This window comes from Eptesicus fuscus, chromosome 16 (assembly GCF_027574615.1).
Source record: "Eptesicus fuscus isolate TK198812 chromosome 16, DD_ASM_mEF_20220401, whole genome shotgun sequence".
Taxonomy (NCBI): Eukaryota; Metazoa; Chordata; class Mammalia; order Chiroptera; family Vespertilionidae; genus Eptesicus; species Eptesicus fuscus.
In genome coordinates this window covers 44,711,303-44,737,525 of record NC_072488.1, presented here as the reverse complement: position 1 = coordinate 44,737,525, position 26,223 = coordinate 44,711,303, and the positions used below count along the sequence as shown (strand labels likewise).

General features: G+C 38.2%; 1 protein-coding gene across 5 annotated transcripts in view; it reads right to left on the bottom strand.

Moving 5' to 3' along the window:
• ALMS1 (ALMS1 centrosome and basal body associated protein) overlaps positions 1–26,223 on the bottom strand; it is a 147,212-nt gene that overhangs the window by 51,792 nt on the left and 69,197 nt on the right. For all 5 annotated transcript variants that reach the window (XM_054728597.1, XM_054728593.1, XM_054728595.1 and 2 more), the window contains 4 exons: positions 21,320–22,977; positions 11,013–11,257; positions 8,014–8,310; positions 1,831–2,001 (listed from right to left, as the gene is read on the bottom strand). In XM_054728597.1, coding sequence (XP_054584572.1) covers positions 1,831–2,001; positions 8,014–8,310; positions 11,013–11,257; positions 21,320–22,977 — 2,371 coding nt within the window. The remainder of the gene's footprint in view (positions 1–1,830; positions 2,002–8,013; positions 8,311–11,012; positions 11,258–21,319; positions 22,978–26,223) is intronic.

The window sequence follows — 26,223 nt, the reverse complement described above, 5'->3', positions numbered from 1 at the left end:
AATATGTTCATAAATACATTTAAAAAATCACCAATACAACTAAGATAACAGTCAACAGTTAATAATGGTTACATGCCTTTACAACGGGTTGACAAGAAATTCATTTGCTATTTCTAAGTATAAGTATTTTTCAACAAAGAAATCAGAAAGACAATAGATTACTAAAGCATAACATAATGAACACCAATATGTCTACCACAGAGCTTAAAAAAATAAAACATTATAAAATAATGATGATAATGATTCTGTGTATAAAGCCTCAATTATGCCATTCTCTTTCTTTTTAATAGCAACATTTATACTGAATTTAGAGTTTATCAATCTTAAGGATTTTTTTTTTACTATATTGTATGAATTAATCAACAATGTAAGGATTGTTTTGCATATCTTTAAACTTTATATAAATAGTATAATACTCTATGTCCTTTAAACATGCCTTTTTCACTTAATATTATGACTTGGGGATTTATTCACATTAATATATATGGCTCTGATTCTTTATTATCTCTTCAGAACACCTGTTTTTTTGATGTTGAAACTTTTAAGCCAATCTTGAATTTTCTTATATTTTCTTTCTTTTCCCTTTGTTTTAAGTTCTATTTTCTAAGAGATTTTCTCACTTTTATATTCCAACACTTCCACTGAGACTTTTATTTCTGGTATAGTTTATGTGCTCACTTAGCTATTATACGTAGGTCACTATTTCTTTAGGCAGACATGTCCCCTTTTCTTTGTAAGCCCTTAAGGTAAAAGGTTCTGAGGTTGAACTTTTCCCATGGTGAAATGAGTATATAGGATTAAACCAGGAGGACTTTTCCTTAGGATGCAAAGTTTAAAAGCAGACCAACAATATTATTAGCAGACCCCTAGAATAGGTGGGATGTTTTGAGGCCCCTTAGGTAATAGAGCCAAACTTTATTTCCAATACATCATCCTTACCAAATGCAGCCTGAGTGGATGATGGTTGGCAAGTACTTTGTGCAGATGTCTGAAAAAATTCCCTTAGTTCTATCACTTTGTTCTCTGCTAAATTTTCCAGATCCTCCCCATCCTCAGCTGTTTGTCAGTAGGATCATAGAGTTATCTGTCTATTAAATTTCCACTATTTTGAATCATTTGACAGATAAACTCATCAGACAATTTAATCAAGATTTCCGATGGATTCTAGTCTCAAAAACATATTCAATTGGATATTATTTCATTTCAAAAGTTACAACATATTTTATTTTCCATAGTAAAAATGAAGTTTACAGCCCAGCTGGTGTGGCTCAGTTGTATACACAGAGCAATGGTCAGCAAACTCATTAGTCAACAGAGCCAAATATCAACAGTACAACGATTGAAATTTCTTTTGAGAGCCGAAAACTGACTTCTGCGCATGGGCCACGAAGTTTCAATCGCACTGTACGTGCGCGCCCGCACGTGGTATTTTGTGCAAGAGCCACACTCAAGGGGGTGAAGAGCTGCATATGACTCATGAGCCTTGGTTTGCCGACCACTGATATAGAGTATCTTAAACTTTATTTTTACTATAAACCAGTAGGGGGCGTGCAGGAGACAGCCAATCAATGATTCTCATCATTGATGTTTCTCTCCCTCTCCCTTCCTCTCTGAAATCAATAAAAATATTTTTTAAAAAGTTTACAGGTTTCAAAAATCTTTGAAGCATTTAAAAATATTTTACCTTTTTCTACATACCCATTAAGATAGCTAAGGAAAAAAGTTTATATAACAAAGGAGAACAAGATCAAGACTGAACAATATTTTCCTTTAGGATGAAGAGGGGGTAAAAGAAAGAAGCCATAAAACATACAAAGCCAATTCAGTTACCTGCATTATCTTTCTGAATGTTTTTTTCCCCCTTTGATGAGGATGCCTTAGTTACTGCCCTCTTACTATAGATCCCCTCTTTATGTTTAATATTAACAGGGGATTCCAGGTCATCATCTCTTGTGCCTAGCACCTGAGCCGGGAAATCTGGAGCAATGGCATCATTGGATCCTAAGAAAAATGGGACAGTAGTACAATCAACACAAATATAGCCATTAAGTTGAAGAAAGACAAAAATTTACCTCTTAAACCAGTTTAAAAAAAAAAGCACTACAATGGGAGTGTAGTACATTAATCAGAAGGTGATGTCAAACAGAAGGTGTCAGACATGTAAACTAAATTGTAACAATACAAGGTGGAGAAAAAAACGACATAAGAAAAGACATATAAAGTGGACCAATAGTTAAGAAAGGAGACAATTTCCAGCTCAGGAAGGTTTTCAGAGGAAGGTGAAATTAGATTGTATCTTGGAAAATAAGTAGGCTGTTTGAAAATCACAGAGGAAGGAAATAAAGACATTTTAGGCAGAGGTTACAGCATTAGTAGACAAGGAGGCAGGAAAGCAAAAAGTATATAAGAAGCAGACACATCTGTGCTCAGCCTGGGTTATAAAATACATTAAAGAGAGTGATGGGAAATATTAAAAAATAATTCTTTGAAGCAAAATTGAGCAGGGCATGGAATCCCAAGCTAAAAATCCCGAATTTTTTTGTATATAAAATGTAACATCAAGATTTCTTAAATAAAGGAAAATATAATTAGCTACATTTTAGGAAGATTAACCTGACAATACAAGGGACAAAACATTGAAAGGAACCTCTTATGAATTAAGAAACACAAAATTTGAAACTAATTTTATTAAAAATGTTTAATGTTCCTATATCTCTTGATAAGAGAAGCTTATCTATGCCAAATATAAGTGGTGAAAGAATTATCTCTGGACATACAGGAGTCTGTAGTAACTTTAGAAATGTCTTCTACAAAAATGTGTTTTCTTTCTAATCTGGAATTCTGTACTTCATACATTGTATGAGCACTTAGAATGTAAATGTAATAAATGCTGGGTAAGTATCAGTATCATCAGTACAATACAAATATTAATAAGCCATGAAAAATTTTTCAAAACAGATTGCAAGGATCCTATGAAGCCTTACTGGCCACAGTACTGATTATATTTGGATCTTCTCAGTTTCTGTGGCATCACTTTCTCGGGTTTGCTCCCTATCTCTCTGGGAAAGTGCTAGTATCTTTTCTTCTACCAAATCTCTCATTGTCAGAGTTCCTCAAAGGGTCAGAACTGAGCTTTCTTTAAATCCTGGGTAAAATCACAGACTACCAATGTATGGAACACTATTTATATGTGGACTAAGTAGCCCTGCACACGAATCCGTGCACCAGTAGCTCTGCTGCCCTCCTGTAGCTGTCTGCCAGCTGCCCCACCCTCCTGTAGCTTCCCCAACGCCCCCCATATTTTGCTGCCCTGCCCCCTCCTGTAGCTTTTCGCCACCCGCTTATAATTCGCTGCCCCACCCTCCTGCAGATCCGTGATATGGTCATTTTGCAGTTGGTCGTTACGCCTCAAGACATAACGAATAATTAGCATATTCCTCTCATTATATAGGATGGCCAACAAATATATATATATATATATATCTGAGACCTTTCTTCTGAGCTTCAGATTCTAGCATTCAGGACAAAGCTAGTCCTTATAGCATTTTTTTTTTTTAAGAAATCAGAACAATTCCTTCCTTAATTACAAAAAATACGTTATTATATATTATGGTATAATACAAACAACTATACATGGGGGTCACTCTCCTCACAACTACTTCTAGATAAACAGAGCATACATACTGCCTGCAGCACACAATTGCACACTCAGCACTACCACCTTTCATTCTTAAACTCTTCATTTTGATCCATCTCTTCAGCTGGGTAAATCTCCAAGTGAATTTTTCAAGATGGGATGGAGGTAGAATATATTTTGTACTTCCTGTATATTCGTGAAAATGTCTTCTCATTGCCATACTGCTTAATGAATATGCATTTGGGTTCATATATTCCTGAATTATATAATTATATAAATACATATTTTGCTCCATTTATCTGTTGCATTTTAGCATTGTAAATCCCATATGACTAAATTCTGTGCCCTTAACTATACAACCTTTTATTAAAAAGACAACTACGTATGTTTATATAATTTTTTTCTTTTCCAACTCAAAATCTTTTCCTAGTATGTATGTCAGTCTCTTTCTACTCACTTTGACTGTATCTGTATAACTTTCAATCTGCATACTGTGTTCCCTTTTTCAGGAGAGTAAGTTTTCCTCTATTAAGTCTTTCATATTACTTTTGTTCACATTGTTCTGCTTACTTCTTCAGCTATAGATAGAATTCTTGGTTTGGTTTAGTTAGCTGTGATTCTTATGTCTCTAGTCTTCTTTTTCATCATCTTCATTTTATTCTCTCTGTATTTTTAGAAAATTTTTCAAGTTTGTCCTCATCACCAATTCAATTTCCTTCACATTAATTTTACTCTTCATTGCCTGCAAAATGTATTCTAAATCTACTACCAAATCTTTACATTTTCGGGTAGTCTTTTCTTCATTGTTCATTTCTTCTCCCCATTTTTTTTGAATTGAGAATTCACATAACATTTAAATCCTATATAATAAAGAGGTAATATGCAAACTGACCATCACTCCAATACATAAGATTGCCACCCCCATGTGGACACAAGATGGCCACCACAAGATGGCCGGCAGGGGAGGGCAGTTGGGGGCGACCAGGCCTGCAGAGGAGGACAGTTAGGGTCAACCAGGCTTGCAAGGGAGGGAAGTTAGGGGTGACTGGGCCAGCAGGGGAGGGCAGTTGGGGGCAACCAGGCCAAAAGGGAGAACAGTTAGGGGCGACCAGGCCTGCAGGGGAGAGCAGTTGAGGGCAACCAGGCTGGCAAGGGAGGGCAGTTAGGGGCAATCGGGCCAGTAGGGGAGGGCCCGATTGGGGGCGATTAGGCTTGCAGCGGAGGACAGTTAGGGGCAACCATGCCAACAGGGGAGGGAAGGTAGGGGTGTCTAGGATGGCAGGGGAGGAAAGGTAGGGGCAATCGGGCAAGCAGGGGAGCAGTTAGGTGTTGATCAGGCTGGCAGGCATAAGTGGTTAGGGGCAATCAGGTAGGCAAGTAGTTGGGAACCAGCAGTCCTGGATTGTGAGAGGGATGTCTGACTGTCCAGGCAGTCGGACATCCCTCAAGGGGTCCCAGATTGGAGAGGGTGCAGGCTTGGCTGAGGGACAACCTTGCCCCCCATGCACAAATATCATGCACCGGGCCTCTAGTAAGTATACAATTCAGTTCACAACCAATGCTGCTAATTACAGAACATTTTTGTCATCCCAAAAAGAAACCCTGTATACATCAGCAAATAATTCTCATTTCCCCCTCTCCCACAACTCCTGGCAATCAGTAATCTACCTTCTGTTTATACAAACTTCCTCATTCTGCAAATTTCATATAATGGAATTAAAAAATACATGACTTTTTGAACTGGTTTGAAATATTTCTTGTGGGTTTTTTTTCTTTTTGTATTTAGGACTCTGTTGCTAGGTGCATATACACTTACAACTGTTTTATCTTCTTGTTTATGGATTGACTCTATTATGACTATAAAGTGACCTTGTCTCTAATAATAATTTTTGTTTTAAAGTCTTTTACTGTTTATGAATGGTACTAGTTCTAATAAGTAAATTTCTAACATCTACCTCTTTCTTTGGGATGTTACCTTTGCCTTATCTGTATTTTTTTTCTAAAGATTTTTATAAGTTCAATTTTATGAGTTCAATTAAGGAGAAATCTATTTGGCTCAAATATTTGCTAACAATAATGCATGACTTGTCCTTGGCCCCAAACTATAATTGGATCTCTCTCATATTTATAGATTCACAACACATTAATAAACAATGGCTATTAGAACAATTCCTAGGCTTTCATCTAGAGCATTGGTCGGCAAACTCATTAGTCAACAGAGCCAAATATCAACAGTACGATTGAAATTTCTTTTGAGAGCCAAAATTTTAAAACTTAAACTTCTTCTAATGCCACTTCTTCAAAATAGACTTGCCCAGGCCATGGTATTTTGTGGAAGAACCACACTCAAGGGGCCAAAGAGCCGCATGTGGCTCGAGAGCCGCAGTTTGACAACCACTTATCTAGAGTAACTCTACTGGTCTAAGAAAGTATTGTTTTCTATTCTCAATTCCCTCACTCTCAAAAAGATGGAGAAAAACATTTCTCAGGATATAATGCACCATCCCACCTGAGTCATTCTCCTCCCACCACTGTCCAATTTTCCTCAAAGTTAATGTCTTCAACTAGATGGACTAGTTATGTATGTGAATGAATAGCAGGACACTAGAAGCCTCAAAAAGTATTGGGAAAACTGATCAGATTTCTGTTGATACAGACATCCTGTCTTCTGAAGTAGGGGGCTTAAAGTGATAAGAAATAAATGATTTTCCTACCAACAATCAATTAAGTCAGCTTGTTTTATTTCTAGTAGCCATTAAATGTGTTTTTAAAATCACAGACTTGCAAGTAATGGACATTTCTTCCAGTTTCTAACTAAAGGCTTAGTAATCAAGTCTAGTATTTGATAAGTATTTATGTGGTTCTTTTTTCAGTGGCACCAGGGATTTTGACTCAATTACCATTGGATACTATTTTTGTCCTCTCAAAATTAACCAAAAAGAAATCTGCTTAAGCGCAGGAGGTCCCCAGTTGATTCCCAGCCAGGGAATGTGCTGGGGCTGTCCACTGAATCCCCAGTAGGGGGCGTGTAGGAGGCAGCCAATTGATGTTTCTATCTCTTTCCCTCTCCCTTCCTCTCTCAGAATCAATATTTTTTTTAAACAAATCTGCCTAAGACCAGAACAATTTATCCTTTCTGTGTAATTTCTGCACATTTAAAGATGTCTACTGACAAATCATGAAAAAAACAATTTATATTTAAACTGAACCAACTCATCTCCTGTGTACCATTCAAAATGTTATCCCATCAATCAAAACCTCACAGCACAGCAACTAAGTATCATTACTTTAAAGTCACCAAAGGAGAATTTTCTAAATCTGCAGTTGCCCTGGGGTGATCTCAAAGGAGTGATGCAGGATATTTAAAAATTCTAGGGAAACAACAATGATATTTGCTACCTGGTATAGACCTACACAAACTCCTAGCTCAAGGTAAAGTTTCAATACTAGATAGTGCTACAACATTCATTTCAATGCTGTTGTGTCTTTACAAACCTGAATTACAGTTTCTGTAATAAAAGCAGGAAATATGATGTTATATCCAATTTCGTCTGAAGGTTTGAGATGGTGTGCAGTGCCTTAGCAATTGCACATCTCATTAGTAAGTAATTATGGTTATTTATGAAAAGAGTATTTTCTTTCAAAAAGCAAAACCACAAAGAAATGCCTAACATTTTTATTTATACTTAATATTTTTGCTTATTAAGTTGTTAGGTCAAAACAACAAGTATATGTGCCCTAATAACTTACTCCCTATTTGAAAAAAATACTTATTTTATATGTGTTTCACATAATGATGAGGAAAAAAAATCACCAAAACATTAAGGGCTCTGTGAATAGAGAAAATTTGGAAAATTCTGACCTAAACAGAGTATACTAACTCAAACAAACGTCCATACAATTTTCTTCATCAAATAGTTATTAAATGTTTAAGTATACATAATATATCTGACCAAATAACTCACCTCACCTATCTGAACCAAAGATGGAGGCATGAAAAACTCCATATTTCACTGAAAGATTAAATACCATTGAGCTTTCATGTCATTCCAGAATTAACTAGCCAGTCCACAAATAAAATTTCAAAATATAAAATTTTATTTTCTTAATTCTCAACTGAAGATATTTTTCCATTAATTTTTAGAGAGAGTAGAAGGGAGAGGGAGAGACAAAGAGAAACATCGATGTGAGAGAGACACATCAATTGGTTGCCTCCTGGATGCACCCCAACCAGGGCCGGAAAACCTGCAACCAACGTATGTGCCCTTGACCAGAATTGAACCCGGGACCCTTCAGTCTGCGGGCTGCGCTCTATCCATTGAGCCAATCCAGTTAGGGAGCAAAAAAATAAAATTTTAAATAATTCTGAATAATACCTGAGTGTGAGCTCTCAATGGTGGTGTCTGATTTGGAATCCATAGATGAAGGAATTTGACCTAATTTTGGAACATAGCCCCTCTTCGATTTGGAATCCATAGATGAAGGACTTTGACCTAATTGTGGAACAAAGGTCCTCTTCGATTTGGAATCCACAGATGAAGGACTTTGACTTAATTGTGGAACAAAGGTCCTCTTCGATTTGGAATCCACAGATGAAGGACTTTGACTTAATTGTGGAACATAGTACATATTCGTACTACCAGAAGGCTTATATGGCAACAGTGATGGCTGAGCTAAGGAGATAAAAATCAGAACAATTAATAAGAAAATATTTATTAATTCAATGAACAAATACTGAGTGCCTTCAAGTGCCAGGTAGTGATCAAGATTCTTGGGATATATCAGTGAACTACAAAGAAAAGTACCTCTCCTTAAGAGAAAGATATATAGTAAGTAAGCAGCATACTAAATAAATAAATAAATAATCTAATATTTTAATAAATTATAAGTGACATGAAGGAAATAATTAGAAAATAATGAGGGAGATTAGGGCAGGATGCATGCCTAATAAAGTCTCAGATTGTTTAGAAATACTTATATCACTCCATCAGGCAAAAGCAAAAAACAAAACGAAGCCCTCAAAACAAAAATAAAATCTAAAAAAAAACAAAACACACCACATACACACTTCCCCAGAAACATAGCTCATTTTATAGAGGGAAGAATTTAAACAAGCTGTAGCCTCCACTTCTATATGGTCATTGCTGTAATCATTTATTGCTAGAATATTGACTTATTTTCTTCTTCTTGTACATAAAGTTTGAAAGTGATGGTTAAATTTATCACTTACAAGGTTGCAGAAAATGAATAACAATGATTGGGCAGAATTACAGTGGACCCAGATCAAGAATGGTTATGATATGCAGAATTCTTAGAAAGATAAGTGGCTTTTTAAATTTTTCATCAAACTTCTGTTAGGATGCAACAGTCTTAAGGTTACTTTGTACTGCCTGCCAATGGGGGAAGAAGTGACTACACAGGAAGTAATGTTTTGGGAAAGAAAAGACTGAAAGGGGTTAAAAAAAAAGTACAACTAAAAATTTCTTCAAAATTTTAAAAACAGAACCAAATATAAGCATACAGTAAATTATTCTGAATTTTATTAATTAAATTTATTAATTCAGATTAGTGGGCAGATAGTCATGTGTTGAGCATAAAGTATAAATTCTATGTACTTTAAAATGTTTTCATATAAAAGAAATAAAAAATTTTACTTTTAAATTCACAATTTCAAAAATATTTAAATCAAATAATATTAATACTTTAACGTAGTTCTTTCTCCCAGGTATCTGTATGTAAAGGTAAAACCAGAAATTGTGGCCTCTATATATAGACAGATCCACTTGATGTGAGTAGAGATTTAACCCTTTGCACTCCCAGCTTGCTTTTTTCTCGATTCCTTTATTCTACTCAGGATTTAATTTTTTAAATACCCCAGATTTTACAAAGCGTGGCAGTAGAATAAAAAACTGGAGTTTCTTTTCATACAAACTTATTTGGATTTTTTTATATTTCAAATTATTGATACATTCAAAGAGTATAAAAAGAGCTGCTACCGATGCTAACCGTGTGGAGTCACACTCGACATCTGAGTGAAAAAGGTTAAAACACACTTTCACCGTTGGGTTTCCCCTCTTGTGCTTCTACTACCACCTGAGAACAATATACGCTGGATAGCTATTGTCCCATTAGCCTGAGTTTCAGAACAAGGCAAGTAAACAGAACAAAACTATTTCTGCTGCCTGCAGCCACATCCCAACTGACACACAAAACCAGTGAGCGAGATATGCAAATGTTTGTCATGAAGCACTGAGATTTTTGAGGCTCTTGTTATATAGTATCACTGCGGCAATAGGTAACTGACACATAAAGATGATCTTTGTGATATTTATTAAACTGTACAATTTGGGAGTTTTATTTCACAGTAAAAATGTATAACTATCTTAGCATATAAATGTACTTACTTAAATTCAATGCAATCTAAATGCTGAACCAAGAAATCTTCTTTTATACATTTAGGCATAGCCTCTCTTTATCTACAGATAGATAAACTTTTTGTACACATAGAAAAATTTTAAATAGATTTGTGCAAACTATTAAAGATTGTAAAAGCAGTAACCTAAAGTTTCCATTCTCATATGGGGGAAGAATGGAAACTTAATTTTTAATTTTCTTGTTATAAAAATAAAATACCTTACCCTAATTTTGAATATTATCTTATATAATAAAGAGGTAATATGCAAATTGACCCTCATGCCATTGTACAAGATGGCCACCCCCATGTGGTCAAAGATGGCTGCCACAAGATGGCCAGCAGGGGAGGGCAATTGGGAGGGACCAGGCCTGCAAGGAAGGGCAGTTGTGGGTGATCAGGCCAGCAGGGGAGGACAGCTGGGAGGGACCAGGCCTGCAAGGGAGGGCAGTTGGAGGCGATCAAGCCTGCAGGAGAGGGCAGTTAGTGGTGACCAGGCCAGCAGAGGGAAGTTGGGGGTGACCAGGCCTGCAGGGAAGGGCAGTTGGGGGGACCCAGGCCTGCAGGGGAGAGCAGGTGGGGGGGACCAGGCCTGCAGGGGAGGGCAGTTAGGGACAATTAGGCTGGCAGGGGAGCAGTTAGGCATTATTCAGGCTGGCAGGGGAGTGGTTAGGGGGTGATCAGGCTGGCAGGCAGAAGTGGTTAGGGGCAATCAGGAAGGCAGACAGGCGAGCAGTTGGGAGCCAGCAGTCCTGGATTGTGAGAGGGATGTCCGACTGCCCGTTTAGGCCCAATCCTACAATCCTACGGGCAGTTAGACATCCCTTGAGGGGTCCCAGATTGGAGAGGGTGCAGGCTGGGCTGAGGACATCCCCCCCTCCCGTGCACAAATTTTGTGCACCGGGCCTCTAGTTACACATAAAAGTAAGTAATTTGACCTAAAATGCAATCACATTCTCTTACCTCCATTTGTGTCACGAGGAACAGCAATCTGTTGGACTGAAGATGATGAAGCAAACTTGTTAGGAGCTTTGCTCAGATTCTGGGAACTGGAATCTGGAATTTCATGTTCACCATCATCAGGTTTAATAAAAATCTGAGATGAAAACATAGCTTTTCCTGGACTTTCAGTTGTAATCTGAGTGACTGCATCAGATGATAATTTTCCAGAGGAGGCAGAAAGTGGAGTCTTAACCTTCTCCAGTGATCTGAACAAATAAGAGAAAGGACACAGCAGGTCATATATCCTTGGCTTATAAAATGCCATAATATCTTTCCAAAAGTGGCTTCAATGAATATTTAAGTAGTTTCAGGGAATGTTTTGTGCAGACACAATAAATGGTTAAGTTGTTTATGTAGTAACCTTCATTTTCTATGATACTTTTACAATGCAAACACACGAGTTTACTTTTGTTTTAAAATCTACTATTAACTTCAATGTAGAATGCTATCATGTAATTTAGCTGAGGAAAGAGTACTTTTCAGTTCAAGTGAACATACATTAATTTTTTAAAAAATTACCAGAGAAGTTCACTATAAGTTAGGGGACTGTACTAAATGTATAGATACAAAGACAAATAAGAAACAGTGTTCCCTCAAGGAGTTAAGTTAGTGAGGGAACCAGAAGTTTTCAATCTTATAATAATGTGTTAAGATTATAGAGAATTCATATTCAAACAGAATGGAGTAAATAAATGACTGAATCCTATCCTACATAATAAAAGGCTAATATGCAAATCGACCCAATGGTGGAATGACCAGTAGCTATGACAAGCACTGACCACCAGGGGGGCAGACACTCAACGCAGGAGCTGCCCCATGGTGGTCAGTGCGCTCCCACAGGGGGAGCACCGCTCAGCCAGAAGCCGGGTTCACAGCTTCTCAGTGCAGCAGTGGTGGCGGAAGCCTCTCCCGCCTCTGCAGCAGCACTAAGGATGTCCAACTGCCAGCTAAGGCCCACTCCCCATTAGTCAGACATCCCCCAAGGGTTCCCAGACTGCGAGAGGGTGTAGGCCGGGGTGACGGACACCCCCCCGCCCCGAGTGCATGAATTTTGTACACCGGGCCTCTAGTAAATAATAGGAGAGAAAAGACAAATACAAATCTCATTTACCGAAGAATTCCAAATAATACATATAGATATGACGACCCCCTCAACCCAATCCAAAGGGTAAAGTTTAATCTCTCCTTCCTTGAGTATAGATTTAATTTAGTGATTGGATTCCAAATAAAATATAAAAAGGGAGAAATAGTAACTTACAATGAAGAAACCTGGCAAACACTATGTTATTTACCCAAGGATAAAGGTATACATCACCAGTGATGTAATGTGGATGTCACATACTCTCTACTGTGATGTGATGAGAAGGGTACTTCCCTTCTGTGGTGGTCTTTGCCAAAATCCTTAACTTCAGTTTAATCATGAAAAAAGCACCAGTCAAACCCAGATTGAGGGACATTCTACAAAATATCTGACCAGTATTCCTCAAGACAAGCAATGAGGAACTATCATAGACCAGAGGAGACTAAGAAGAGACATGACACCTAACTAAATTGAAAGTGATATACTGGATTGGGTTCAAGAACCAAAAAAAGGTCATTAATGGGAAAATAGGTGAAATCCAAATAAAGTCTGGAGTTCAGTGAATAGCAATGTACAAATGCAGGCTTCTTAATTTTGACAAAGATATTATGCTAATTTAAGATATTAAAAATAAAAAAAACTTAGGGAGTACAGAGACTTCTATTATCCTATATAATAAAAGCCTAATATGCTAAGTGTCCGACTGTTTGACCAGTCACTATGACACACTGACCACCAGGGAATAGATGATCTGACCGGTAGGTTATCTTGCTGCTGGGGTCTGGCTGATCAGGACTGGGCAAGAAGGGCTGGACACACCCTGGAGCCCTCCTGCGGTCCCCTCCCCGGCTCCGATTGTGCACTGGTGGGGTCCCTGGGTCTGGCCTGTGGGGATCTGGCCGAAACTGGCTTTCCAACATCCCCTGAGGGGTCTTGGAAGGTGAGAGGGTGCAGGCCAGACTGAGGGACCGGACCCCACTGGTGCATGAATCCATGCACCGGGCCTCTAGTATTTATATATTTTCTGTAAGTCTAAAATTATTCACAAATAGTCTACTTTGAAAAAAAGGAGTAAGCCCTGGCCGGTTTGGCTCAGTGGATAGAGCGTCAGCCTGCAGACTGAAGGGTCCCAGGTTCGATTCTGGTCAAGGGCATGTACCTTGGTTGCAGGCACATCCCCAGTAGGGGTGTACAGGAGACAGCTGATTGATGTTTCTCTCATTGATGTTTCTAATTCTCCCTCTCCCTTCCTTTCTGTAAAAAAAAAAAAAATCAATAAAATATATTTAAAAAAATAAAAAATGGAGTAATATCATATTGGATTAGTATCTATAATATATCACAAGAACAAAAGAACTTGTGAATTTATACCTTCTACCTCCTATTCAATAATTGAAAGAATAATCATGAGAAAAGGAAGTAATAGGCCAATAACTCTTATGAATATAGAAGCAAAAATCCTAAACAAAATGTTAGAAAACCAAATGTGTGTGTGTGTGTGTGTGTGTGAATTCCTACCAAGAAGGTTTACTCCAGAAATGCAAGGTAAGTTAACATTAAAAAATCAATATAATTCACCACCACTAATAAGGATAAAATGCATATGATCACATCAATATGGTCAGATTAAACATTTGATAAAACTTAATAATCAGGTATAAAATTTGTTGCAAAGGGAAACTACAAAAAAACTTTAGAGAAACTATCCTAATTATTGTGAAATGTAGTAATTGTAAGATTAGGAACAAAATAAGAATGCCAACTCTTACCATTTCTATTGAACATTTTAATAAAGGTCTTAAATGGAATCAGCAGTTAAAACAGGAAAAAGAAGGAATATCAAGATAAGAAAAAATAATACTGTCACTTTCCATATTTGATGTAATTTTGATAGAAAATCCAAAATAATCTACAGATAAGTTATTAGAATATAAGCTTTTAAAAAAGTTGCCAGAGCCCTACCCAGCTTGGCTCAGTGGATAGAGTGCCAGCCTGCGGACTGAAGGGTCACAAGTTTGATTCTGTTCAAGGGCATATGCCTGGGTTGCGGGCTTGGTCCCCAGTGCGGGGCATGCAGGAGACAGCTGATCAATGGTTCTCTCTCATCATTGATGTTTCTCTCTCTCTCTCCCTCCCCCTTCCTCTCTGATAACAAAAATATATTTTTTAAAAAGCTGTCAGGTATGAAATCAAATTTTTAAAAATACACTACATTTTTCAGTATCAGAAGTTATAAAATTGTGGGTGGGTGGGAAGAAATCAACGAAAGAATTTGTATGCATATATGCATAATCCATGGACACAGATAATAGGGTTGTGAAAGCTGGGGTGGGCTAGAAGGGGTCAATGGTGGGGGGGGAATGAAGGGATATGTAATACTTTCAACAATAAAGATTCAATTAAAAAGAAGAAGTTATAAAATTGAAAGCTAAAAATTATACCATAATATTATCAAAAACATAAAATATCTAATAAGTATGATAAAAGATACAAGCACTCTAAGTAAGGTACTATTAATATATCACAGAGAGAACTTAAAGGTGATCTAAAATTGGATCCACTTCTAGGTAAGATGTTGTAGGTAGCCACAGGCCAACATTCCTGATATAATAAACAAAGTTGAATAAATTATAGAAATCATACTAAAAAAATTAGAGAGCTATAGGAGCAGTCATGGAACAATATCAACTAATTAAGAGGCCCCAGGGCATGAGTTCGTGCACCAGTGGGGTCCCTCGGCCTGGCCTGCGGGATCGGGCCGAAACTGGCTCCCCGACATCCCCCGAGGGGTCCCGGATTGTGAGAGGGCACAGTCCAGGCCGAGGGACCCCACCAGTGCACAACTGGGGCCAGGGAGGGATGCGGGAGGTTGGCCAGCCGGGGAGGGACTCTGGGAGGGCTCCAGGGCATGTCTGGCCCATCTCGAATAGTCCTGATAGGCCAGACTAATCTACTGGTCGGAACTAACCTACTAGAATAAGCTAACCTACCAGAGAGTCTGTCCCCTGGTGGTCAGTGCACATCATAGCGAGCGGTTGAGCAGCCTTACCTTATCATTAGCATAACAGAGGCCTGGTACACAAAATTGGAGCACTGGATGGGGGTGGTCCCTCAGCCCGGCCTGCACCCTCTCACAGTCCTGGACCCCTTGGGAGATGTCTGACGGCCTAGGGGATCGGGCCTAAGCCGGCTCACTCCTTACTTCCTGCCTACAGCCTCTCCCGCCACTGCCTCTGCACTCGCCAGCCATGAACCTGGCTTCTGGCTGAGTGGCACTCCCCCTGTGGGAGCACACTGACCATCAGGGGGCAGCTCCTGCATTAAGCATCTGCATCATAGCGACCAGTCGTTCTGTCACTTGGTTGATTTGCATATTAGGGTTTTATCATATAGGGTTACGCTTTGATTGGCTGAACGGCCAACCAGACACTTAGCATATTAGGCTTTTATTATATAGGATATGGTAGAGGGGCAACTTAGAAATTATGGGCAGGAGTCTGGTATAGGTCAGGGGTAGGGAACCGCAGGCTGCAAAAGACCTGTGAAATCATTTGGTCTGGTCCTGTCAAAGCATTAGTGATGAGTTAATTAAATGTTTGACCTAATATAGCAGACTGATTTTTTAAAATATATTATTTTATTGATTTTAATACAGAGAGGAAGGGAGAGGGAAAGAGAATTAGAAACATCGATGAGAGAGAAACATCAATCAGCTGCCTCCTGCACACCCCTCACTGGGGATGTGCCTGCAACCAAGGTACATGCCCTTGACCGGAATCGAACCCGGGACCCTTCAGTCCGCAGGCCGACACTCTATCCACTGAGCCAAACCGGTTTCGGCAGCAGGCTGACTTTTAATGATAATTTTCTATGGCCCAAGAATAATGTTATAAATATCCAAATGGCCATTGGCAAAAAAAAAAGGTTCCCCACCCCTGGTATAGGTAGATATACTCCATTGGAAAGAGAAATCACTATAGGTTTTGATGAACCCATGGGCTGGCAAGAAAGAATGAAATCTAGCAGAATGCCAAGCTGATTTCCACCACAGGACATTTCCTTACTGTCAGGCTGGTATGGGAGGATGGGAACTGAGCCAGAAAAGTAGAGTGAAATTCTCTTGCACAGTGAAGGCACTAACAAATCAAATCCCGTTAGATAGAGGAACCTATAATAACCATCAGGCCTCCTCCTCACATTTGCCAGATTTTGAACCTGGATAAGGCAGGAAGCTAAATAACACGCCTGAGAGGGGAGAACTTTCAAGGTGAGGAATTCAGAGACCTACAAAACTAGCAATAAAAAAAATCCACAGTGGCACCCTCAAGAAGGGGGCTGAGCAAGAAAACATTGCAATCACTTGTCATCTTTTAAGTGCTTATGAGACGTTTCCAAAGGGAAAATGTAACCACAAAAATACATAGCTGTTTTCCCCTTATATTTGCCACACTGTAAAGTTGCAAGGGCGGAGAATCTAAAGAGCTGAATTCAAACATCTGAAAGTCTGAACTATGGTGTCTCACTATATTTAATTATTGAAGAATCAAAGACTTGTCAGCTTTAAATAAAAATCCAAACAAATCATTAACAATCATAGGTAGTACAACGCAGCTCTGACCTAGTATAATTCCTGAAATGAACAGAGAAAAGGGAAAATCTTCTCTGTTGCAAAGTAATAGCATTTTCAGTCTCTATAATTTTTTTTTATTCACAATGTCCAGCATACAAGCAAAAATTGTAAAATTTGTGAGGCAGGAAAAAGTAAAAATTGAGAGGGAAAAAATAGAAAAAATGGATTTACAGGATATTGAGATACTGAAGTAAGCACAGAAGGATTTTTAAATGATTACTAATATATTAAAAGAGCAAAAGATGGTGATAATAGGTAAAAATATAAAAGAAATTGCAAGAGAAAATTGGAATCTATTTTAAAAATAAAATGCAAATAAATAAAAGAGAAGGGCACTGATCTCCAGGAGACCTCAAGAAATACCAAAAGAATTTTTTTAGGCTGAAGTAAAACAATCCAACAAAAGTACAGAACTGCAGAAAATAATGAGCATTTAATAATGTGTAGCATGTACATATACATATGGAGATATACATATATACATACACACACCTTTTTATATGTATATTTATGTTGTTCTATATTTCACATAATGAAATAAACCAAGCATCAATAACAATTGTTGGGAATTTATAAATATGTAGAACAGTAGAGAATATTGGTAGACACCACTTTAGCTAAGTGATCAAGGTTAACATCTCACACATACACACACGAAGTTTAACATCACCAGTAATGCATGTTAATATGGGTTCCCTGATGACATGCTTTAAAAATGCCTAACCTCAATCTAATCTTGAGACAACATGAAACAGCCAAATTGAAAAACTTTCTCAAATATAACTAATTAATTCTCTTCAAAGTGTCAAGGTGATGAAAAATAAGACTGAGAAACTGCCACAGACTGAAGGAAACGAAGAAGATATGAAATCTACAATGCAAGGTGGGATTAGATTGGATCTGAAACAGAGAAGGTTCATTTGTGGAAAAACCAGGTGAAATCCCAAACAATCTATATTTTAGTTATAATTTTATATGAAGGATAATTTCTTAGTTTTGGTAAATGCTTTATGGTTAACATTAGGGGAAATTTTTGTAAAGGGCATATTGCCAACCTCTAAGATATCCCCTAATGATCTCTGCCTCCTGGTATTCATAATCTTGTGTAATACTTAACTCTTCAGGATGGGCTGAAAACAGTGATTTATTTCTATCAAACAATGTGGCAGAGTGGTGAAATTCACTTCCAAGGTTGGTTACCTAAAGACTGTGGCTTTTGTCCTGAAACCCTCTCTTGCACTCTTACTTGCTTTGCTCACTCTGAAGGAAATTTAGCTATTACATTGGAGCTGCCCATATAGAGGAACTGATGCCTCTAGCCAACAGCTATGTGAACAAGCTTGGAAGCACATCCTCTCAGTCAAGCACAGCTGAGATTAGACCATAGCTACAGCCAATACCTTGTTTGCAACCTTGTGAGGGACCCTGAGCCAGAAGCACCCAGCTAAGCCATGCCTAGATTTCAGGCCCACAGAAACTTTGGGATAATATTCATTGTTTTAAGCTGCTATATTTCAGGGTAGTATGTTACACATCAATACAGAAACTACTATTTTTTTGCAACTCCTCTTTAAGTTGAAAATTATCTCAGAATAAAAAAGTTTAAAAATATTTAATACAAAAAAAAATATTTAATACTTGCACATGTTCTATGTAAACACACAGTCATGCCTTGCCTAATGACGGAGACACATTCTCAGAAATGCATCCTTAGACAATTTTGTCTTACGAATATCACAGAATGCACTTACACAAACCTAGATGGTATACACACCTACGCTCTATGTACAGCCCATTGCTCCTTTACTGTATTAAATACTATAGGCAACTGTAACAAAGTGCTAAGTATTTGTGTGCCTAAACATATCTAAATGTAGAAACGGTACAGTAAAAATATGGTGTAAAAGATTTAAAATGGTACACCTGTACAGGACACTTAAGTGGTAAGTGAATGTGGAGGCCCAGAATATTACTGTTAAGTACTGTAGACTTTATACACACTGTAAACCTAAACTACACTAAATTTATTTTTAAAACCTTTTTTCTTCAATAATAAATTAACCTTAGCTTACCGTAACATTTTTTACTTTAATATTTTTAACACAGCTTAAAAAACACTTTGCACAGCTGCACAAAAATAGTTTTTCTTCATATTCTTATTCTATAACCTTCTTCTATTTAAAACTTTTAAACTATTTTTTTACTTTTTAAAACTTTTTGTTAAAAACTAAGACATAAACACACACATTAGCCTGGGCCTCCACAGGGTCAGAATGATCAATATCATTGTCTTCCACCTTTACATCTTATCCCACTGGAAGGTCTTTAGGGGTAATAACACAGAGCTGTCATCTCTTATGATATGCCTTCTTCTGAAATACCTCATGAAGGACCTGCCTGAAATATGTCCATGGTGGTTTGCTTGGTTGATTATTTATTTGCTTGTAGGTAGATATTGCACCATGAACATTCCTCTCAATTGTTGAAAACCCTTCAGGGTCGAGGCCCATGTTTTCAAAAGATTTAAGGAGCTTGTTGAGGTCTGCAAAAGCTTCTGCTAAAACCTTTACTGTGAATTTTCTTGGGGGTTCCTCTTCTTTTTCTTCTGCAGGTTCCTTTTCTCTTGGCCTCTTCCTCAGCTATGTATTCCTGCTCTAGTTCCAACAACTCCACATTAGTCAATTCCTCAAGAACCACATCTAGGAACTCTCCAACGTCATCCTTATCCACACCCAAACATCAAGTTGTTTGTCATCTCAAGTACAACCTTCTTGATTTTTGCAACCTCTTTATCTTTGGCAAATCCTTTGGAGTCATAGAAGTCATTAGGCAATAAAAATTTTTTTAACTAAAAGATTAGTAAAATGCCACCTCAACACTTAATGGTCATTATAATCTTGTAGGACCACTGTCATATATGCAACCCATCACTGACCTAAATGTTATGTGGTGGATGACTGTATATACACACAAATGTTATGTATATGTACAGTTTGAATTATTTATGTACACTGGAGTCAGACACATCCAGGTTCAAATGCCACCTCCAACACTTAATGATCATGTGATTTGAGGCAAAACATTTAATTTGTTTAAGTATTAGGCTTTAATACTATCTATCTCTGATTATACTGAACAAAAAAATAATATAGGCAACCACTAGCATTTAGTACATTCTGAACAAATGGCATTATCAATTCATATTTATAATCATCTATAATTTTCTCATTCAAGAAACTCAGCTCCAATAACTCAGCATTTTATCATTTTGATGAGTTTAAATATTATACATAAACTTGTCAATCTTTTAATTTCTAAACATTTTTCAAAAATAATTATCAATATTGATTTCTACAATACCCTACTATTTATAACATTGAAACTAGAGATTCACCTTGTTTGTTTTGCCCCAATTCAATTCTCAATCACTAACTTTTAGTCATTTCATTTGGACATATGAGTGGCAAAAATATTAAATGACTTATCCAAGAAGAAGATATTTAGTAGAAGAGCTAGAAGTATAGCTCAAAGTTTGGAGAAACAATATCATGTGATAAACTCTTGCTTTGATTAAATAGACTGTATGTGAACGCTCCATCTGCTGCTTACAATCAGCATTATTTGAGAAAATGCTGTTTGCTGACAAAGTAGCAATGTCCATGCCTCAGTTTCCCAGAGGGTAAATACGGATACTACCATCAACTCATAGGGTTATCATGAGTATTAAATGAGGTAACATATATAAGTCCCTCATTGCCAAGAATACCATATGTAGATGTTGAAAAAACATTTTTCCCCCTTCCTCCTTTTCAAGGCCAGTGCTTTTCACTATGACATGTTGCCTTCTCAACTATAAGATGGAAACAGAACGTTAGGAGTCTCTTGTGAGAGACTAACGTAAAATTGAATTGACAGTCTTAAATTAGGCTGAATAATATCAATCTAATGCATTTATCCCTGAGCTGGTTTTCTTTTCCTACAATACACTGTCAAATAGGGCATCACATCAGAGAGTACAGTATGTTGATTTGCATACTGGTGAGGTTAAACCTTGATTACTTAGCTAAAGTGATGTTTGCCAGAATTTTCCACTGAAAAGTTACCTTTTTACATTGTAAATACTAAATATTTGAGGGGAATCATAACATGGAAACGAAGAGAGGGGGAAAAAGGAGAGAGCGCACATGCAGGAAAGGAAGCATGTGCATGCATCCCTTCCCAAAGCCTGGTCTTCAGCATATCTTCAACACAATAAATAAGGAACTGGTCACTTGTGCCACTGCATGATCAAAGAGTCTTCTCAAAATAATTCAATGTTTTGAATACTTGAAGCCAAGTCTTATCAAAAGCCCTTTGAAAGTATAAACACATTACTTTCAGATATCCTCTCTTACTTTGATATTTATCTCTTGAAAGACTTCCAGCAGAATTGTTAGATATAATCTGCCCTAAGAGAATCATACTGCTCCCCCCCAAAAAAACCTTACATTTGCTTAAATATTTAAAACCCGTTATGACAAATTCCACCAGCTTGCTTGTTATCACAAAGAGACTCACCGATCTGCAGATACTGGAGTCCTTTCTGGATTGGAATATTCTTCCAAATCTGAAAAGTTCACTTGTGTTTGCCTTGAGGTTACTATCTGGCTATTCTGAAAAGGTATGGTTTTCAAGTCCTGAGTAATAATATTACTATCTGGAAGAGACTGTATGACTTGAAAGTCCGGTGAAGATTTAGGTCCTAGAGAACCTAAAGATTCTTGACCATGTACTATAAGTCTACCGGTCAGTAATTTGGAGGTTGGTTCCAATGATCTTGAGGATATAGTTTGTAGGTCAGAGTTAAACTCACTATTCATCCTTGTTTTAGAAGCCGGATCCAATGAAATAAAACTTTTATCTAAGGTTCCACTATCCAACTTGGAGGAAGTCTTGGGAGAAAGAGTTATACGAACAAAAGAAAGTACTTTTTTGTTTGAAGGAGTAGATGGAGATGTTACTAACGTATATTGATTTGGCGCTGATTGGGAGACCACATCAGTGATTTTATTAGTTTCAATTTTTATATTAGAAATGTATGATTTAGGCTCTTGTTGATCCTTGTTTTCTACTACATAATCCTGACCTTGAGGAAGGGGGGAATATTGTTTTTTCATGTGGTGATCTATATCAGGGACTCTGCTTTGTTCAAAGAGCTGACGCTGTTCAAGAAATATAGTAGAAGGAAGGTCTGGAGCTATATAACTCTGACCTTGAGGAAGGGGAGAGTGGTTTTTTCTCATCTGATGATCTACCTGTGGGGTTTTGCTTTGTTCAAAGAGTTCTCGGTTTTCAAGAAAAATGTGACAAGGAAGATTTGGAGCTACATAATGCTGATGTGGAGGAGGAGGAGGAGGAGGAGGAGGAGGAGGAGGAGGAGGGGAGGGGGGAGGAGGAGGAGGTTTTCTTACATAGTGATCTACATGTGGGACTTTGCAGAGCTCAGGATGTTCAAGAAATATGGGTGGAGAATTTGGAGTTACAGTTATATTCTTCTCTTTTACTCCTGGTGTGGAATGGCTAATTTTAAATGATGAAGGGGAACAGGTGTCGTGTTTTAGATTTCTAAGAGGACTTTGCTCTTCAGTGAAATGAGAATTAAATACCCCTACAGATGCTCCAGTACACTGGCTATCTTCAGTAACACCAACCTTAAGAACAGAGGAATCTGAAAAGCATTTAGAATGTCGGTGAGATGAAAAAGTGATGGAGGTAGTAAACTTTTTCATGGATTCTGGGGACAGCATTTGTGATGAAGAATGACAATCCATTTCTTCAGGTAGCACATAAGTAGGTTCTACTAATTCTGACATCCAAGGGTCCATATTTTCATGGAATGGCATTCGAAAACCCTTGTTAATTTTGAAGTCATCAGTTGTAAAGTTTTGAATTGGGGAACGACTTTGTAACTGCAAGGAATTCCAAACTTTGAAACGGGTGTTGCTCTGGTCTAGTGATTTGGAAAGGTTGATATGCCTGGTTCTCCATGATGATGGGCTCCGGTGTCCTCTGATAATTTCTAAGGGTTCAGGTGATCTGAAGACACAGGGATGGCTGTCCAACTGTGGTTGTTTAGGAGTTAGAGTCCTGAAACATCCTTTTTCATGGCTTTCAATAATAATATGACTACAGACAGCTTCTGGCTGGCATCCTATTCCCTGTGGACTCCGTAAACCCTAGAAAAAAAAGATCTTACTTGAAGTAGTCCAAGTAGTATACAAAAATCACTTTGCTGATGTTTTACAATAAAATAGGTAAGAACATAAGAATAAGACAATTAATTACAGAATAAAATGGCCCATGAACATGCAGTTAATTTCTTCTAAAAATTTTTCACTGAAGTAACAAAAGCAAAGACTACTGTTGTCCCCCAGTATTCTCACTTTTTTTTCTTTTAGTAAGAGCATATCCCAACATTAATTAGTCATAAGGTCACCAAGCTGCAGATATTTCCAGCTTCCTTTGAAGCTAGGTGTGACCATAAGACTAAGTGTAGACCAATGGAATATGAGCAAAAGAATTAAATACAAATTTTGCTTCCTACCTTAAAAAAATCAAGTTCTCAACCTCCACATCCACCTATCACTACTATCACCATTACTATTGCCAACTGAAATAGGTGCTGTCTAGAACAACCTTGGAAGCCATATAAAAGGATGACTCAGCTGCCTACCCAGCTTGGGTCCTTGGATAACCTGAAGCAGCTTGCTCCTGTTTCTACCCTGGACTATCACATAAGAAAATAAAATTTTACCTTATTTGAGCCATTGTATTTTGAGATTTCTTTGTTATAGAAGCTTAGCCTACACTCTAATATTTTACCAATTACAATAGGAAAAAGAACTAATACCTCTTTCTGGTTAATATCAGTGCATAATACTACCATAAATATAAAGTTTCTTTGAGATGTCTGCATTTACCTTGACATTCTACTTGATGATATAGGAACATTTGACTCCATATAAAAATATTTTAGCCTGCTTGGCATGGCTCAGGGGTTGAACATCGACCTATGAATCATGAGGTCACGGTTTGATTCCCAGTCAACGCACATGCCTGGGTTGCAGGCTCAAGTCCCCAGTAGGGGGTGTGTAGGGGGCAGCTGATCGATGGTTCTCTCATCATTGATGTTTCTATCTCGCTCTCCCTCTCCCTTCCTCTCGGAAATCAATAAAAATATATTTTAAAAAGCCCAACATTTTAAAATATGCTGCCACTTCCAACATAGTGGAGTGGATGTGCTTTGCCCTATTCTACCTGCTAAGTCCACAACTAAAAACCCTGGACATTATACATAAAACAAACTTAAAAAGAATCTGAAAACTATAGAAAAGAAGGCAGATTGGCTAGGGACATTGGGACCTCAGCAATGACATGGCAGTGAAATCCCTGGGTTTTCTTTTTACCTGATATATCCCAGATTTGGATCTGAAGAAGCCAGCAAGACAGGAACAAAGGGCACATACAAAAGCTCTAACAAAAACCTACTCTCATTAGCTAAAAACAAACAAACAAACTTGTAAAAGTGAAGTCTAACAAAACAGAAAACTTTGCTCTGATTGGGTGGCTCAGTTGGTTGAGTGTCATTCCATACACCAATAAGATTATGGGTTTGATTCCTGGCCAAAGCACATATGGAGGCAACCAATTGATGTTTCTCTCTCAACTAATGTGCTCCTCTCTCTCTCCTTCCCTCCCCCGTTCCATTCTTCCCTCCTTCCCATCCTCCCTCCATTTCTCTCTCTAAAATCAATAAAAACAAAAGAAAACACACACATATCCTTGAGTGGCAATTAAAAAAATTTTAGACGAAAACTGATTTCAACCAAACACTACAGAAAAAAGCGGGGGGGGGGGTGGGGAGAGGAGGACCACACGTGCGCAAAAGTCTAAATGAGAAGCACAGACTTCTACCCTTCCAAATCAATAATGAAGCACCACCAAGCCAAGAGGTATTAGAGATGGCCAAGTAGGAGTCCTGCTGACTGGTCATAAGCTACCCCTCCCTGTGGTATTAGTGGAGACCACACAGGAAGACTGAATTTCCATTTCCAGTGAGCAGTAATGAGGTGCCCCCTCTCTCCCAGCTACCAACTGTAAGAAAATATTTGCAAATCTCATATCCAAAAGAAGACTTGTATCTAACATATACAAAGAACTCTCAAAACTTAACAGTTACAAAACCCACACACAATTCAATCAATAAAATGGGCCAAATAACCATATACATCTCACTAACAAAAGGGCAAGAAAGATGTTCAACATCATTAATCATTAAGAAAACACAAATTAGAAAAACCAAGATGGCGGCACAGGTAAAACCTGAACTGCTGCCTCGCACAACAATTTCAAAACTATAACTAAAAGACAAAACAGACATCATCCAGAACCACAGGAAGGCTGGCTGAGTGGAAATTCTACAACTAGAAGGAAAGAGAAAAGCACACTGAGACTCAGAGGAGCTGCAGAAAGCAGAGGTACAGAGGCGCGCACGTGGAGAGGGCTGGCAACTGAGTACTCGTCTGGCTTTCTCAAGCGGGCGGGAGACAAAAGCTCCTGACTGCTCTGAACTCCAGTTCTGGGCGAGACTCTGGAGACCCAGACTCATTTGGGGAGAAACTGGACTGTCTGGCAGTGGGCGAAACTCGAAGGCGGCTTTCTCTCAGAGGTGCTTGCAGCGATTACCAAAGGACACTGAGACCCAGGGGCCTCTTAGGGCAGGGCTGACAGGAAGCCATTGCTGTCTGCTCCGCCCTGAGACTCCGCCCCATCCAAGCTGAGCACAGAGGCTTTTGCAAGTCTTGTCTCATAAGGGTGTCTCCAACACAGAAGTTCTCCCAGTGTGTAGACACAGCTGATCCTCAGAGCCAATTGGCCTGGAAGTCAATTCTTCCCAGTGATACCAACAACAATCAAGGCTTAACTACAACAAGACTGTGCACACAGTCCACAAAGGGGTGCACCAAGAGTGTCCACCTCAGGTAACTGGGGAGGCTGAGCCACTGGGCCATATAGGACCCCTAGCACACAAAGCCACTCTATCAACTCAGGGAAGCAGCCTAAATGTAGAGACAAAGAAACAGGTCACAAATGAAAGAAATGGAGGAAAGCAAACGACTGGATATAGAGTTCAAAACCACGGTTATAAGGTTATTCAAGAATTTTCTAGAAAAGGCCGATAAATTTAGCGAGACCCTTGAGGATATGAAAAAGGACCAACTAGAAATTAAGCATACACTTACTGAAATAAAAAATAATATACAGAGATCCAACAGCAGACTAGAGGACTGCAAGAATCAAGTCAAAGATTTGAAAGATAAAGAAGCAAAAAACACTCAACTGGAAAAGCAAAAAGAAAAAAGAATCCAATAATATGAAGGTAGTGTAAGGAGCCTCTGGGACAACTTCAAGCATACCAACAT